Here is an 18,645-nt window from a genome sequence, read left to right as displayed (position 1 = left end):
CTACCATTACACAAATCACTGAACCATGTATTTTGACTTAAAGAAAGCAAAACTTCTTTCTGAAAAATTAATGTAGTTTAATCCAAAATGGTACTTGAGCTTCCACTGTCACCCTTGAGATAGTGGCATTGCCTAAAATTTGCATTTGAAAATGTGAACATCAAAGATCTAGGGACATCTGTCAGCCTTCTCAAAATGGGACATTTATTTTTAGCATGGATATTTTCTACTCATTCAGTACTGCCGTAACTATGTCTAGAATAATGTGCATGCAGGATTACATTTTTTGTAGAATACAGATTAGTTTCTGTTTTATATGTGGAATGAGAGCTACATTGAAGTATACTATTTAGGAACAGGTGAGGCCAAAAGCATGCATAGAGATAAAATAGTGTATACAGTACTTGCCTCCTCACTGGCAGTCCAATGGTTGCAAGACCCTCAATGGCTTCTCATGCCTGGCTTCCAGCTGTGTAACTTTAATTGCTGCTTTTGGACACTACTCTACTTTGTATTGGATTAAAAGGAGTAGTGTCCTGAAATGGAGGCTATTGAGTTTTCTGCACTGACAGCACAATGAGATGGCAGCAATCAGCTTCATGGGCTGCAAACATTGAGGGTCATTCAAGGATTGAAACTGCTAGAAAGCATTGCGTGTAGCTGTGTACTGTACATCATATTACCCTCTTGCTGGACAGAATCTTCCTAATTACCGCTATAACTGGAAGTTTACTTCAAATTGCTTTTGGCTCTTTACCTTTTTTTATACAGCTAGTATGAACACTGTGTTTTTTAGCCATATTGGTGCTGCTGCACATCAAGTTGGTCATTTGGACATACACTGAGTAATCTAGTTTAACCACCCTGGCGTTCTATTAAGATCGCCAGGGCAGCTGCATGAGGGTTTTTTTTAAATTAAAAAAAAACTATTTCATGCAGCCAACTGAAAGTTGGCTGCATGAAAGCCCACTAGATGGCGCTCCGGAGGCGTTCTTCTGATCGCCTCCGGCGGCCAAAAGTAACACGGAAGGCCGCAATGAGCGGCCTTCCGTGTTTTGTTTACTACGTCGCCATGGCGACGAGCGGAGTGACGTCAGCCGACGTCCTGACGTCTGCCGCCTCCGATCTAGCCCTTAGCGCTGGCCGGAACTATTTGTTCCGGCTGCGCAGGGCTCAGGCGGCTGGGGGGACCCTCTTTCGCCGCTGCTCGCGGCGGATCGCCGCAGAGCGGCGGCGATCGGGCAGCACACGCGGCTGGCAAAGTGCCGGCTGCGTGTGCTGCTCTTTATTTGATCAAAATCGGCCCAGCAGGGCCTGAGCGGCACCCTCTGGCGGTAATGGACGAGCTGAGCTCGTCCATACCGCTAAGGTGGTTAATATGCATTCTTTGCTAGTTTTACAGATCTCTAGAGGCTGAAGCAAGTATATGCAGTGCACTTAAAGAGGAACTGTAGTGAAAATAACATTATGAATAACATTGCATATTTTTTACAATATTAATTTATAGATAATTTAGTCAATGTTTGCCTATTGTAAAATCTGTCCTCTCTCTCCTTTACATTCTGAAATGTATCACTGGTGGTGACCTCTTTTTTGTTCTGCCAGGTGATCTGTACAGAATATTTGCTTAGTGGATAGTGGACTGGTTTAAGGGCTTTGCCCCTGACACAGGAGACCAAAGTTTGAATCTCGACTCTGCTTGTTCAGTAAGCCAGCACCTATTTAGTGAAGTGACCGTGGGCAAGACTCCCTAAAACTGCTACTGCCTATAGAGTGTGCTCTGGTGGTTACAGCTCTGGCACTTTGAGTCCGCCAGGAGAGAAGCGCAATATAAATGTTCTGTGTCTTTTCTTGCTTACTGAGATATCGTGCATCAAGGGAGATATTGCTTGATTGCCAGTTGCAAAAAGACGTTATTTCACACAATGCAACGAGGTTCACAGACGGCAAACTGTCAGGACCATGGTCATGACATCACACTGTGGGAGGGGTTTCCTCTTTAAAGGACAACTGTAATGAGAAGAATATGGAGGCTGCCATATTTATTTCCTGCTAAACAATACCAGTTCCCTGTCAGCCCTGCTGAACTATTTGGCGGTAGAAGTGTCTGAAAAACAGGAGAAACAAGCATGCAGCTAATCTTGTCAAGTCTGACAGTAATGTCAGAAACACCTAATCTGCTGCATGCTTGTTCAGTGTCAATGGTTAAAGTATTAGAGGCAGAGGATCAGCAGGACAGCCAGGCAACTGCTATTGCTAAAAAGGAAATAAAAATGGCAGCTTCCATATTCCTCTCACTTCTGTTGTCCTTTAAATTCTCTGTTCATCATAGAAACAATAATGCAATTTAATTTTCAGCATCCTAGTAAATCTCTGTGTGGTCCTTCCAAGATGCAGTAATGCTTGTTGGTGTGATCAGTTGGACTCTTAATTGCCTGTTTCTTGTGAAAATTTGCCATGTTATTTGCTGCTGTCCAGCCATCTTATTTGTCATCCTTATGTTGAGCCACAATAATTCCCATCTTTGTTTTGCTTCTTTGGGCCATTGTTCAAAGAAACTTGTACGCAAACTTACATTTTAGGACCTTGGTGCTCTAACTTGGTGTTAGAGCACGCATAAATTTTGCTCAGGTAAGCGCAACTTACATTTTAGGACCTTGGCTTGCCAGAACACAAAATGGCAAGATCCAGTTGACCAAGTCCTGAAAAAGCCTTTTTATGTAGCGGCAGTGAGTGAAGAGGGGCTGCTGCAGCCCCATGTCAGCAGCACCAGGAGACGAAGCCGCAGGCTGCACAGAGCAGCCAGTGGAAGTGCATATACGGTTACCCATTACTAGAGAGAGAATACACAGTCGTTTCCAAGCTTCTCAGTAAGGCCTGGGGCCCACTAGAGCGATTCCCGCTTTCTAAGAATCACGGGTGATTCTAAAAGCATTTTGCCAATACAAGCCCATGGCATGGATTTCACAGGACCGATTACGATTTTCCGAAATCACAATTTTTCAGAGCGATTTCATTCAAAGAATGCGATTTTGGGGCATTGCACAAAACCCTGGTGTCATTAAAGTGGGAGGCTTGATGGCTAGTACTTTCACATAGCATTGCTAAAGTCTCAGGTTTGATTCCTGGCCAGGACAGTATTTGTTTTGTGTTTGCAATTTGTTTTCTCAAATTCCAAATTCAAGTGCTAGATAAATGCAGCAGATTCACGGTCTGCATTTCAATTAGTATAGAGGCGCAGTGGAGTGAAATAGTTGCCATGATTCCTATAATCCTACAGCATACATTGAGTTTGTGAAAAAGTTTTGCAATTCTGTTGTGTTGGATTGAAATATATTTGATGTGAAAGGGCCCTTAGGCTGCATCTGACCTTTTATTATGCGACTGATCCTGGGGCAGCACATACAGTGCGTAGGGTGCAGCCCCAGACCCTCCTGTGGTTGCAGCGAGGAGTAGAGCACATGTGGCTGTTGTATTGTCTCCCACAGGAATGCCAGGACATGTTCTTGTATGCAGCTCCATACCTCATCTGTAAACAGTCATTTTTTTTGTCCTACTGTACAGAGATGAATGTTTATAACCACATTTATCTAGTGTCTGTAATTTAGTTTTAGTAGAGACATCTACAGATCCACCAGAAAGAACTTAGGGCCATATTCTATTGCTGAACTCGCCAGCGCTAAGCACTGGCAAGTTCTTAACTTAGGCGATGGGGGCATCGCCTAATCTAATTAAACTTTAGACCCCCCCAGGCGGAAAAGAACTCGCTTGGGCGATATAATCACCCAGCGAGTTCTTAACACCGAATCCAATTACCCTTATCATGTCTCCGGGAAGCGATGCTTCCCGGCAGACATGAGCGTTAGCTTAGACCGGCAAAAAGCAGGTCTAAACTAGCTAACGCACGTCGTCGCCGCAGCATATGGGGGTCTCCTTTAATACGGAGACCCCCAGAGCTCCCCGTCGGGTCGCCGCACAGTTTAGAAGCCCCAGCGCAGCTCTGCACCGGCACCCCTGTTGGCATACATACCGCCGCAGATCATCCGCCGCCTCTCGCCGCAAAATCCGTCGCGTAATTACAGTGTATCTAACACTGTAATTACTGTCCGCATAGAAGGAGCCCGGGCAAAGCATCTTTGAATCTGCAGCCTGGGCTCCCCATTGGTCCGCTGTCTGAACCAATATGGCTCAGACAGCGGACCAATGGGGAGCCCAGGCTGCAGATTCAAAGATGCTTTGCCCGGGCTCCTTCTATGCGGACAGTAATTACAGTGTTAGATACACTGTAATTACGCGACGGATTTTGCGGCGAGAGGCGGCGGATGATCTGCGGCGGTATGTATGCCAACAGGGGTGCCGGTGCAGAGCTGCGCTGGGGCTTCTAAACTGTGCGGCGACCCGACGGGGAGCTCTGGGGGTCTCCTTATTAAAGGAGACCCCCAGATGCTGCGGTGGATGTTAGCCGGGCGAGTGCGCATGTGTGGGGAGTGAGGCCGTGGTGCTGATGGACAGCACCACAGCGTAAACCTCACTCCCCATCGCTCGGTAAAAGGGAGCATCGCTCAGGCTTTCGCCTGAGTAATGCTCCCTAACGATCAGCCATCGCGCGAAGGATATGGGCAATAGGATTTGCCGGTAATCCTCGCGCAATGGCAAGGTGATAAGTAGCTCGCATCTGCAAGCTACTTATCACCTTGAATAGAATATGGCCCTTAGTGTGGAAAATGTATCAAATCAAATGCAAGGAAAACTGCCACAGATCAAGCCATTTAATTGGTCGCTATGAGCAGCTGCACAATTGCTCTACAAATGCACTAATTTAACTCTTTATTTTCTTTGCTTGCTTTCTTGTTTTGATAAATATCTTTCTGTGTTCTTTGAATATTGAACAGTATCTTTTAGGTTTAAGATGACAGTAGCTGATCCATTCTTTTTTTTCCTCTGTGGAATATATGAATGTGGCAATCTCTGTAATGGGCAAAAGTTTCTTACGTCTGTACACTGTAATTCTATAAAAATCAGTAGATTTTCTGCTGCTGAGTGACAGAAATACACAGGCTCTGTAATTCCGGAACTTTATAATGTGAAAGCTGCTGAAAATGCCAGTTATACTCCTAAGTACGTCATTGTTTGGCGAATGAAAGGAAAAAATTGTTGTGCTTATGCCTATGATTTTGTGCAATTAGCCTTCAACATTTAATGTTCTCCTACTTGTGTCATTTAGAAAGCAGAGTCCTTTGGGCATAATGTCTCACCTTATGATTTCCGGGTACTTTGCTGTGCTTGCCTTGACAGTTCACCTATGTGTTTCTACACAAAGAGAACACAGCGGGACGCAATCTGCTCTGGGTGTGCAGCACAGAACATTTGTCCACGCATCAAGTGGGTAATAATGAGAGCTACTTATGTACCCTGTGGTGGCGCTTTTGAGCGCCTACATTTGTACAGAGCCTAAAAATAGCGAAATAACCGGCAAACAGCATGTTTCATTTTAAAACATAACCTTGTTATTGAAATTGTTTTACAGTATCTTTTTATGCTTTCACAATAATTAATGGCTTTTATGCTGCTTTCTTCTTGCTGCCATTCTTCTCCCACCGTGTCATTTGGTAACTTGATTTTCACTGCCTACATCTCAGTCTATAGCAATTTTTCTTTAAAAGTGCTATAAATAGCATTTGATTTACTCTAGCAAGTCAGTGATTAATATGTTATAAAATGTGAATGCTTGAAGAACTTATTTGTAGAAAAAGTGTTTTCATATCTAAGTGTGCCAAAAAATTATCTGCTCAAACTGTAAGGTCCTAGCAAGTTTTCATACATCACAGTTGCAAACCTGTGCAGATCAGGTTTATTTTCCTTGTTTTTATCTTTGCTAGTAATATAAAGTCAAGCCATCATTAATTGGGAGATTTGTTTTTCCCACTCCTCCATAAATAATTTTTCCAGCAATGTGATATTCTAGGGGTTCAGACAGTCTCCCACAGCATCTTGATTTGATTTAGATCTGGGATTAGACTAGACATTCCAGTACCATCAACTTCTCCTTGTATATTTATGACATTCATAGTTTAATCTGATGGTGAACCTCCTAGGCTCTGATCTGCAAAGCAAGAGTACCATCAAAACCTGACCTTTCCATTGATTACATGGGCTGAGAGACCCCTTGTGTGGAGGCCCTCCTCCTCATTTTTTTTAAATGCTTAGTTAGATAAGGTTAGACACACACTCAGTTCTGAAACCTCAACATTTTAAGTATCTGTTGCAAGCCTGTAGTTTGCAGGAATACGGGCATAGAGTGAGACATGATTAGCCACAACTCTTGTACTTACCCAGCCAAGAGTGGTCGAGTGACTGTCTTCTTCTAGCATCCAAAAAACGTGAAAATGTGTGTAAGTTATCTCTTCGCCTCAACTCACCAGAAGACCTGGGCTCTGCATAGGTGTTTATTAACGCAGACCTGAACTGAAAACAAATTCATATGGTAACAAATTGTATCTATAGTCAAACTCCTAAATCGAAATTTTCTAGAATCCCACTGTTTTATTTTACATTTAAACTTGTATGTTTGTATTTCCTCAGTTGAATTGAACAGTCTTTTAATGTTCCACAACTCTCATTTTGGTCTATTTACACTTTTATATATTCCTTGCACTCAGAGAGTTATGCCATAGTTCTAGCATACCTGCATTCTAAACCCTTACAGTGAGAAAGAAAAAAGGAGCACAGCCTAGATGTATATAGGTATATAACGAAAGGATGTCCGCACAATGCCCCTAAGATCAAGTTTCATCACATAACACCAGCTGACATGTTTCGGACCTAGTGGTCCTTAATCATAGCTAGAGTTGATACAACACATAAGGCCCCTATATACCCTCCTCCTGTGGAGTGGGTGGTTCCCAAAAACCAAGGACACACCCATATCTCCACATACAGGAAGGGATATTCACAATGCAAGATAGCCAACATAAATGTTGGCAGTTATTATATAAATGCATATTTTGTCACAAAGAGGCCATTTAAAATGCATACCATAAAGGATTCCAACCTACCCTAATGTTGCAATCCTACACATCAAATATAAACAATTGTATATAAAAAACTTGTGTATATAAAAACATAAGAGCAGCATGAGTAGCAAAACCGGGTATCATGTTAATAAAGCCAGGTCCCAGCGGGAGTTCAAACCCTTAGGAAGTCTCGTACCCAGCCTGAAAATCCACAATGCCTCGCGGCTCATAAGCCGTTTAGTTGTAATATTGTCATCCGCAATGCGGATAAAGGGGGGCCTGTTGTCATTTTTGATAGCAACAATTATAGAATAGAAGCTCTAAGACAACTGGGGGACCCTGCGGTCTACCAAAGGCGGGCGGTGGGATCCCATGAAAACCTTTTCTGAGGGAGCTCTTTGACTTGATTTCCTTTGGTCGTGACCTGGGGGTCTTGGACTAGAAATTGTTTATTTGGGGGTAACTCATCCTGTTACCCCCATCTTCCATCATTTTCCTAAGATCCACAAGCCAGGCGTCCCTCCGGAGGGCAGGCCCATTGTGGCCAGGATTGGCTCTCTGGGGGAGCGCCACTTGTTACAAGGCTTTCAGGGTTTATTAGGGATACTAAACACCTTTTTGCAAGTTTGGAGGGTTTCTCTTAGAAAGAGCATTATGTGTGGGTAACCATTGATGTCAAAGCATTGTATTCATGCGTACCCCCACAATTTGGCCATCAAGGCGATTGAATGCCATCTTGAAAAATACTCTGCTTACCCTGAGGATCTTAGAACCTTAGTCTGGCCGTCAAGTACCTCCTGACCCGCAAGTATTTCATGTTTGACGGCGGCTTCTACCTCCAGAGCTGTGGCGCCTCCATGGGGGCGAAGTTTTCTCCGTCTCTGGCCAACCTCTATATGGAGTGGTGGGGGGAGTGCCACATCTTTGGGGGTGGGAGCTGCCGTCTGGGGGATGTTACATTGACGACCTTCTCTTGGTATGGAAGGGAAGACCTGAGAACATTCCTCTATTTATGAGTGATTTAAACACTAACACTTTCAATTTGCAGTTTACCTCCAATTGGGGGGCGAGCTCCATTGACTATTTGAATGTCACCTTAGTAGGTGATCCCATTCAAGGGAAGGTGCGCTCAAGGACTTTTTGTAAGCCTTGTAGTTGTACCACCACCCTCCGAGCAACCAGCTGTCATCCGAAGCATACTATACGGGGGGTCCCTGTTGGTGAGTTCACCAGGGCTCGCCGTAATTGCTTGGAAACAGCTTGGCTCGGGGAGGAATTTGAGAAAGTGGAAACCAGACTAAAGGACAAGGGGTATCCCGATTGGATGGTTAGGAGGGGAAGAATTAGGGCTAATTCTAAAAGTAGGGACCAACTGCTTAGAACTATAGGGATATGGACACCAATGCCCCTAAACCCATGTTTGTAACAACTTATAGTGTCGAATTTAACAAGATTGTCTCCATTCTTAAAAAGTACCTCCCGGTTTTAGAAGGCAACGAGGATTTGCGCAGTATTCTACAGCAAGGGGTACGCTTTGCAAGTAGGCAGGCTCCAACTTTGGCACGATCACGGCCTCCTAGTCTGTATGAATCCCGAACCAGGTCATCCACCTGGTTGAATTTGCAGTGCTCATACGGATGTGGCGTGAGGACATGTCACTATTGTAGGGTACATACACGAACCCGGGTGGCCACGTCGGCCTCAAACTGATGTAGTTTCCCCATTAGCAATTTATTAATTGTGGGACGTCAAGTGTAGTATACCTCATTACCTGTTGCAATTATACCCTACAGTATGTGGGCTGCACCACAAGACCTTTACGCGCCAGAATAGGGGAACATTATTGTGGTCCGGGTTGGCTCAGCACTAATATTTCCAACGTGGCGAGACATTTTCGCCAGGTACATCAAGGTGACATGTCCTCTTTTTCCTTTCATGGGTTGGAGAGGGTCCCGCCTGCCCAGAAAGGAGGCGATACAACTAAACGGCTTATGAGCCGCGAGGCACTGTGGATATTCAGGCTGGATATGAGACTCCCTAGGTGTTTTGCCGGCGATGTCGGCAAAACGCTCAAGCGTTAGCACTTTTGAAAGCGCTAGTGCAATAGAAACCTATGGGCCCGTTCTCACTTGGGCGATCTGCGATTAACACAAATCGTTCAAAAAAAGTGTATCCTGCACCATTTTCAGGCGATTTTCCGGTGATGGCGTTTAGTGCTACAGAAACGCTAATCACGATCACGGAAAATCGCTCCAAGTGTGAATGGCGATTTTTGGCATTAATCGCCAAAAAACGCCAGAGCAAAAGGCAAGAAAAATCGCTAGCAATTTGTGATCAGCAAGTGTGAATGGGCCCTAAGGTTTTGAACTCCCGCTGGGACCTGGCTTTATTAACATGATACCCGGTTTTGCTACTCATGCTGCTCTTATGTTTTCATATACACGAGTTTTTTTTATTTACAATTGTTTATATTTGATGTGTAGGATTGCTACATTAGGGTAGGTTGGAACCCTTCATGGTATTCATTTTAAATGGCCTCTTTGTGACAAAATATGCATTTATATAATAACTGCCAACATTTATGTTGGCTATCTTGCATTGTGAATATCCCTTCCTGTATGTGGAGATATGGGTGTGTCCTTAGTTTTTGGGAACCACCCACTCCACAGGAGGAGGGTATATAGGGGCCTTTTGTGTTGTATCAACTCTAGCTATGATTAACCTCCCCGGCGTTCTATTGAGATCGCCAGGGCGGCTGCGGGAGGGTTTTTTTTAATAAAAAAAATCTATTTCATGCAGCCAACTGAAAGTTGGCTGCATGAAAGCCCACTAGAGGGCGCTCCTGTTGCATATTTCTGATCGCCTCAGGCGATCAGAAGTAACAAGAAGGGCCGCGATGAGCGGCCCTTTGTTTTGCTTTTCTCGTCGCCATGGCGACGAGCGGAGTGACGTCATGGACGTCAGCCGCCTCCGATCCAGCCCTTAGCGCTGGCCGGAACTGATTGGTCCGGCTGCGCAGGGCTCGGGCGGCTGGGGGGACCCTCTTTCGCCGCTGCTCGCGGCGGATCGCCGCAGAGCGGCGGAGATCAGGCAGCACACGCGGCTGGCAAAGTGCCGGCTGCGTGTGCTGCTTTTTATTTGATAAAAATCGGCCCAGCAGGGCCTGAGCGGCACCGCTCAGGAGGTTAAGGACCACTAGGTCCGAAACATGTCAGCTGGTGTTATGTGATGACTTTTTGGACACGTCCATGAATAAAGAAACTTGATCTTAGGGGCATTGTGCGGACATCCTTTCGTTATATACCTGATTCTGGAGTGGCCGTCCTGGCACTGCCCTGCAAGTGTAGTGAGCGGTTTCCCCTTCTTTTTTTCCTACAAGTTGAATATAGGCTGGACACTGTTCATAAACCTGTTTATCTGATCATGTCATTTGTCAGTTCAGGTGCCTTTTAAGACCCTTTCGTAATGCCCTGATCTTAGCATCGTTTTTCCTTCTCTTACACCTCATCTGTACATCTAATTGTGCAGCATCCTTCTAATGGTAAATTCATGTACTTTGATATAAGAAATGGCAAGAGCTACCATAGACTTCTAGCAGAGTTAGAATTCATTTCCCTTTTTCCAGGGTCACCAGGATTTGAATAAAAGCCACAAATATTTCAGGGATGAACTTAGGCAGCCTTCTCAACTAGGGATACAGCAGTAACACAGTAGCCGTTCATAATCTGTTCTGTCCCCTTTAAACACCATAACATTTTTTTTTCCTGGCATTGGTTTTGGTTTTTACCATTTGAATAATACATTTGTTTTCACAATAGTTTTAAATACTTCAATTTTCTTTTAAATTAGAACATGCATACTACCAGAGGATTGTATCATACTATTTCTCTACACAGTTGATGTGAGATGTATTGCATTCTAAAAATAGGAATTATTTTCTGTCATCTTAAGCTTATTATGTTTTTATATTTACATTTAAAGAAAGGCTATAGGATTTTCTACAACATGAATTGTAATATGGTAATCTCGCATCTGTAGTTACTTTTTAACTATAATGTATTCATTACCTGTGCATGGTGCCATTCTCTGCATAGTTCACATTTTTGATGCATTTTTCATGTACTAAATAATGGAAGTGGCTTATTGTTATGTTAAACAGGTTGACTGGTGCATAAGAGGGGTTAAGTCCTATTTTACATATAGTGTCAAAATGTAAAATGCAAGAACTTAATTTGGTGTATTTTTTTCTCATGTTAAGTGTATAACTAAAGGTCACCTTTGTAACTTGAATAGCAACCACATATGTAGGCAAAATCATCAAAAGTAGGATAAATGCTGTGCCTGAAAAAAAGTTCATCTCCAGTCCACGTTCATAAAGGGAACCTGAAGTGAGAGGCATTTGGTAGCTTCTCTTATTTATTTCCTTTTAAACCATGCCAGTTGCCTGGTAGTCTTTCTGATTTATATGGGGGCAGGACTATCTGAATCACACACTTGAAACAAGCATGAAGCTAATCTTGTCAGCGTTCAGTCAGAGCACCTGATCCGCAGTGCTTATTGAGGAAGGAGTATGGCTGAAAGTAGAGGCAGAGGATCAATCGACAGGACTGCCAGGCTATTTGCATTTTTTAAAAGGAAATAAATGTCAGCCTCCATATCTCTCTTACTGCAGGTGTCAAACCACCTGAGCAGTATGAACGAGCTCAGCTAATCTCTACCGCCGCAGGGGATCACATGGCCCCGGGTGGGTTTTTTTTTATAAAAATTGTCTCAGATCATGTAGCTAGCACTTGGCTAGCTACATGCTGCCCCCCGATCGCCACCGGCAGCCTCAGATCCCCTCGATCGCCGCCCTTATACATACCGCCCCCTCCGAACCCGCGATGGCGCAGCCTCTATAATAGCCTCCAGGCGTTGCTATGGGGAGGATCGGGACTGCGCATGACGTCAATGACCTCCCCCACAGAACCCGCAATGGCGCAACCTCTCCAATAGCCTGCAGGCGTTACTATGGGGAGGATCGGGACTGCGCATGACGGTCAGACGTCGTGTCAGATCGTTGCCATAGCGACAACAGAAGCTGTTCAGGGAAGTTGCGGTTCTCGCGGGATCGCGGCTAGATAAATAGGGCCAGCGGCGATGGGGGGATCAGAGCGGTGCCGGGGGACATGGGGCACGTGTAGCTAGCCTAATGCTAGTTACACCATATAAAACACATTTGAAACAAAAATTTGCCTCCTGCGGACGCATGGCGGCAAAAATTGAACGCTAGGGTGGTTAATGTTGCAGATTGTTATAAGGGTAAAAATACAAGGAATTTAGATTAGACAGTAAAGAAGAGGAATTCTTTCCACCTTCAAATAGGTTAGATTCTTATTCTTTGCTGTTTATGCCACTCCAATAGCTTCTATCCCATAATTGGTATCAAGAGCTAAGTGGTAAACCATCAGGTTCCCTTGCTGTACAGCAGATTGTTATGTGATAGACAGACTCTGATGTTATCTAAATTAAATGCTGTGATCTTCTGCCAACATCTGCAAGTTGTCAAACCCAGCTGAGATGATTTTTGTGCTCTGCAGCGGAGTTTCTAACAACTTGCTGCATACAGGTTTGATAAGTCATAAACATGGAAAAATATCTGAATCTTTAAATATAAATGACATCTCTGTTTAAAAGCATTTGCCGCTTCCCCTCAGGGTATCTCTGTGGTGTGTAAATCTCATTACAGAAAGTGTTAGCGAAACTGTCTAGAGCATACATGTCAAACTCCGGCCCATGGGCCAAATCTGTCCCTCAGAGCCATTCAATTTGGCCCTCAAGTGTTTTCCCTACTTTGCTTTATGTTTGGCCCACTTAAGACCACCAAGGAAAGCTATATTGGAGGTGAAGCCCTAGAACACCAGGGAATCCATATGGGGGAGGTAGGGGGAAAGCCCTAAACACTGGGGAACCGTATAGGGAGGGTGGGGGCCTCTAGACACCAGGGAATTGTATAGGGGAGGCACGGCGGCCATTAGACACCTGGGCACTTTATAAGGGAGGAAGGTGGCCACTAGACATTGAGGTTGACCCGTGACTAGGTCCCGGTGTACAATTTCGGCCCACTTTGTATTTGAGTTTGACATCCTTGGTCTAGAGACTGTTAAAAGGAACCTGCATCGAAAAGTATATGGAGGCTGTCATATTTATTTCCATTTAAACAATACCAATTACCTGGCAGCCCTTCTGATCTATTTGGCTACAGTAGTGTCTGAATCACACCAGAAACAAGCATGAAGCTAATCTTGTCAGATTTGAAGGACATGTCAAACTCCTGATCTGCTGCATGTTTGTTCAGGGGATATGGCTAAAAGTATTTGAGGATGAGGATCAGCAGGATGGCCAAGCAACTGGTATTGCTTAAAAGGAAATAAATATGGCAGCCTTCATGTACATCTCACTTTAGGTTCCATTTAAGTCAGTCTAGACCTTGTATTCTGTAGAGCTTCACAGATTATGGGACTTTGAGCACATTTCCACTGGGCTGCTGCATCCATTTCTGAGGGTAGGTACACACTAGGCAGAATCACTTATAAACCCGCATATGCGATTCCGCCTAGTGTGTTCCTACCCTGAATCGGACACAGCACCAATGTTGTTGCGAGTCTGCAGCTGAATCTCTTTGCCATGCCATGCACGGATATAATGATTTGGATGCATTCTGCAGAAAACTGTAGCATGCATCATTTTTTTCCCTGCACACAATTCGGATGCAGCCTGTTGATTTCAGTAGGCTGCGATATTGCATCCAAAATCGATTGCAGAAAACGTCTGCAATTCGCAGCTAGTGGAAATAGGCCCTTTCACCAAATCACTTTTCCTAGAAACCTGCTAGAAAGGTGGGCTCATTCACCTGTGTTTCATCGCTGTTATAGCGTCTGAGGGGAAGGCAAAGGACCTAGATTCTTGGATTTTCGAAACTCGTTTTGTCTAAAGGTGGCCACACACGATACAATAAAATGATCCGATTTTACGGCAATTTGATAAATATGATTGGATCTCCTGAAAAAATCGAAAGTTTTTTTTTTTTTTTTCTTCATTCGACTGAAAAATACGATCGGATTTCCTGGTTTGTTTTTTTCGAGTTTTATCGATCTGGAATGCTGGAAATTTTTCTTCAATTTTTCTAAAGATTGTATGGTGTGTGTTAGAGTGTCAATTAATGAATATGCACACCCTAGCAATTTTCTCAGTTTCCAGTCATTTTTATCAGAATTGGGGAAAAATTTAACACAGGTGTGTGGTACATTGGTCATATTTTTGAAATGTTACAATCCATCAGAAAAATGTCAGATATTTTAAAAATTGTATGGTGTGGCCACCTTAAACAAGAACTAAAGCACACAATAATTTGCTAACCTTCTGATTTCCGGGTCAAATATTCACAGTATCTTTACTGGCTGTTCTGTACATCTTATTAGATTTTAGACATGTTTTTTAATATTCTGTGGGTGTTTTTTAGGTTGATGACATTTTGGGAGAAGGGAGTGATGACAGTGACAGTGAGAAAAAGAAGTCTGTAAAGGAAAAGAAGCCACAAATAAATGCAAGTCAAGAGAATGCAGAGAAAAACGCAGAATCGTTTTCAAGTGAGCACAGCCTCTCAGAAAACGTATCCAGGTGAGTGATTACATGTTCTGCCAGAAGTTTTAAACAATATTAGTTGTTTTTGCCTGGCAATTATAAGTAAAAGGGAAAATGTGTCACTTTCCATAGAGCCATTTGGACTGAATATGTAAGAGCGTACACATTCAATCACTCCTCTTTTAATATAAAGGTATAACTACCTGCTATCGGGTCTTTTTTTTCTCTTCTGACTCCTTCACGGAGCCACGTGTCTGCTGGCTTCTGGTGCAGTGCGCCCACCTTTTTTCAGAAAAAGCCCACTGCGCTTTCTCTAGCTAGATAGAAAAGGTGCTGCGGCTTTTTTCTGCAAGCTCCTCCTAAGGATCTAGGACGGATTCTCATTGGTCTATCTAGTGGACCAATTGGGAGCCCTGGCAGGAGCTATGAAGATTCTTTTCCTGGGGCTCCAGCGTACTGAATTTGAGCTATTAGAATAGTTCTGTATCCTGGTGGGGTCCAGCAGTTTGGCTCAAGCCAAAAGGGGCGATGGTGCCAGGGGAACCTGGCACGTAGCAGACAGAGGTCAGGTGAGCTCCAAGTGCCTGGGGCTGAAGCAGAGGCAAGTGAGGGGCACGCCATGTTTCTCCAACCTCCTCCTGGGCTCCAGAGGTGGTAATGAACCCCTTGTCCATGATGCAGACAAGGGCTTTGTAGGAGAAGGGAAACTTTTCACCTTTCAGAGAGGATTCTCATTGATTGATACTCTGCACCAATGGGGTGTCCCGTTGGAATGAAGGGACAGCGTGTGTTCCCAGTAGGATGCGGTGGTGCAATGGGACCGCCCATCAAAAATGACTTCCTTTACCCAGAGCCGGTTTAAGGCTAAATGGGGCCCTAAGCAAAGTAACTGATTTGGGCGCCCCCCATCATGTCGTAATAGAATCAGAAGATGCAGCTGCACAGAAACATGCGGCACACACCGGGGCAGCCGAGCTACTGGTTGCTATGGGCAACAGCCCGCTTTCCTCTGTGGGTGCACAATGCAGGGAATAGCAGCGGCAAAATGCAGGGTGAGAGATGAATGGCTGGGACATTTGCACTCGGGCTGGGGCACCCCTGTGAAGAGGGCGCCAGATATCACAGCAGCAGCACTTTCCCCCTGCATCTCCAGCCTGGCAATAGCAGAAAGCTCTGGACACCGCCAAACCAGAAGCTGTTCCCCAGACAGAATTACACCAGTTCACCAGTGCATTGTTTACATCTGTTCTTCCCTGTAATAACCCACTGATAACCTGTCAATCACCTATCAATCACCCCCTGTCACTGCCACCCATCAATCAGCCCCTAACCTGCCCCTTGCGGGCAATCTGAACACCCACCCACACCATTAGATCGCCTGCAGACCCAACGTCAGATCACCTCCCAAGTGCACTGTTTACATCTGTTTTCTCCTCTAAACACCCACTAATTACCCATCAATCACCACCTGTCACTGCTACCCATCAGATTAGACCCCTATCTGCCCCTAGGGCACCCAATCACGCGCAAACAACCTCAGAACGCCCTCAGACCCCAGCCCTGATCACCTCACCAGCGCATTGCTTGCATCTATTCCCCCCCACTAATCACACCTTGAGACACCCATCAATCACCTTCTGTCACCCCCTAGCACACCTACCCATCAAATCAGGCCCTAATTTGCCCCGTGTGGGCTCCTGATCACTCGGCCAAACCCTCAGATCCCCCTCAGACCCCCTTCCGATCACCTCCCCAGTGCATTGATTGCATCTATTTTCCCCTCTAATCACCATCTGAGACACCCATCAATCACCTCCTGTCACCCCCCTAGCACTCCTATCCATCAGATCAGGCCCAATACAACCTGTCATGTAAGAGGCCACCCTGCTTATGACCGGTTCCACAAAATTCGCCCCCTCATAGACCACCTGCCATCAAAATTTGCAGATGCTTATACCCCTGAACAGTCATTTTGAGACATTTGGTTTCCAGACTACTCACGGTTTCAGGCCCGTAAAATGCCAGAGCAGTTTAGGAACTCCACAAGTGACCCCTTTTAAGAAAAAAGACACCCCAAGGTATTAGGTGTATGAAGCGTTCATAGAAGATTTTATTTTTTGTCAAAAGTTAGCGTAAATTGATTTTTATTGTTTTTTCACAAAGTTTCATTTTTCAGTAACTTGTGACAAAAAATAAGATCTTCTATGAACTCACCATACACCTAACGGAATACCTTTGGGTGTCTTCTTTCTAAAATGGGGACACTTGTGGCAAATGGGGACACTGCCCTGGCATTTTAGGGGCCCTAAACCGCGAGGAGTAGTCTAGAAAACAAATGCCTCAAAATGACCTGTGAATAGGACGTTGGGCCCCTTAGCGCACCTAGGCTGCAAAAAAGTGTCACACATGTTGTATCGCCGTACTCAGGAGAAGTAGTATAATGTGTTTTGGGGTGTATTTTTACACATACCATGCTGGGTGGGAGAAATCTCTCTGTAAATGGACAATTGTGTGTAAAATAAATCTAAAATTTGTCATTTACAGAGATATTTCTCCCACCCAGCATGGGTATATGTAAAAATACACCACAAAACACATTATACTACTTCTTCTGAGCACGGCAGTACCACATGTGTGGCACTTTTTGCAGCCTAACTGCGCTAAGGGGCCCAAAGTCCAATGAGTACCTTTAGGATTTCACAGGTAATTTTGCGACATTTGGGTTCAAGACTACTCCTCACGGTTTAGGGCCCCTAAAATGCCAGTGCAGTATAGGAACCCCACAAGTGACCCCATTTTAGAAAGACGACACCCCAAGGTATTCTGTTAGGTGTATGACGATTTCATAGAAGATTTTATTTTTTGTCACAAGTTAGCGGAAATTGATTTGTATTGGGTGTTTTTTCACAAAGTGTCAATTTCCGCTAACTTGTGACAAAAATAAAATCTTCTATGAACTCACCATACTCCTAACGGAATACCTTTGGGTGTCTTCTTTCTAAAATGGGGTCATTTGTGGGGTTCCTATACTGCCCTGGCATTTTAGGGGCCCTAAACCGTGAGGAGTAGTCTTGAAACCAAATATCGCAAAATGACCTGTGAAATCCTAAAGGTACTCATTGGACTTTGGGCCCCTTAGCGCAGTTAGGGTGCAAAAAAGTGCCACACGTGGTATCGCCGTACTCAAGAGAAGTAGTATAATGTGTTTCGGGGTGTATTTTTACACATACCCATGCTGAGTGGGAGAAATATCTCTGTAAATGGACAATTGTGTGTAAAAAAAAAAAAAAATCAAAAAATTGTCATTTACAGAGATATTTCTCCCACCCAGCATGGCTATGTGTAAAAATACACCCCAAAACACATTATACTACTTTTCCTGAGTACGGCAATACCACGTGTGTGGCACTTTTTTTTGCAGCCTAACTGTGCTAAGGGGCCCTAAGTCCAATGAGCACCTTTAGGCTTTACAGGGGTGCTTACAATTTAGCACCTCCCAAAATGCCAGGACAGTAAACACACCCCACAAATGACCCCATTTTGGAAAGTAGACACTTCAAGGTATTCAGAGAGGAGCATAGTGAGTCCGTGGCAGATTTCATTTTTTTTTTTTACGCAAGTTAGAAGAAATGGAAACTTTTTTTTTTTCTTTTTTTTGTCACAAAGTGTCATTTTCCGCTAACTTGTGACAAAAAATAAAATCGTCTATGAACTAACCATGCCTCTCAGTGAATATTTTGGGATGTCTTCTTTCCAAAATGGGGTCATTTGGGGGGTATTTATACTATCCTGGAATTTTAGCACCTCATGAAACATGACAGGTGCTCAGAAAAGTCGGAGATGCTTCAAAATGGGAAAATTCACTTTTTGCACCATAGTTTGTAAACGCTATAACTTTTACCCAAACCAGTAAATATACACTGTTTTTTTTGTTTTTTTTTTATCAAAGACATGTAGCAGAATAACTTTCGCACTCAAATGTATAGGAAATTTTACTTTATTTGAAAAA

General features: G+C 44.1%; 1 protein-coding gene across 1 annotated transcript in view; it reads left to right on the top strand.

Annotated features, from left to right (window-relative positions):
* CTDP1 (CTD phosphatase subunit 1) overlaps positions 1-18,645 on the top strand; it is a 196,677-nt gene that overhangs the window by 145,063 nt on the left and 32,969 nt on the right. Inside the window, exon 12 of the mRNA XM_068237036.1 lies at positions 14,515-14,672. Coding sequence (XP_068093137.1) covers positions 14,515-14,672 — 158 coding nt within the window. The remainder of the gene's footprint in view (positions 1-14,514; positions 14,673-18,645) is intronic.

This window comes from Hyperolius riggenbachi, chromosome 5 (genome assembly GCF_040937935.1).
Source record: "Hyperolius riggenbachi isolate aHypRig1 chromosome 5, aHypRig1.pri, whole genome shotgun sequence".
NCBI classification, from domain to species: Eukaryota; Metazoa; Chordata; class Amphibia; order Anura; family Hyperoliidae; genus Hyperolius; species Hyperolius riggenbachi.
This window is presented reverse-complemented; position numbering and strand designations above follow the sequence as displayed.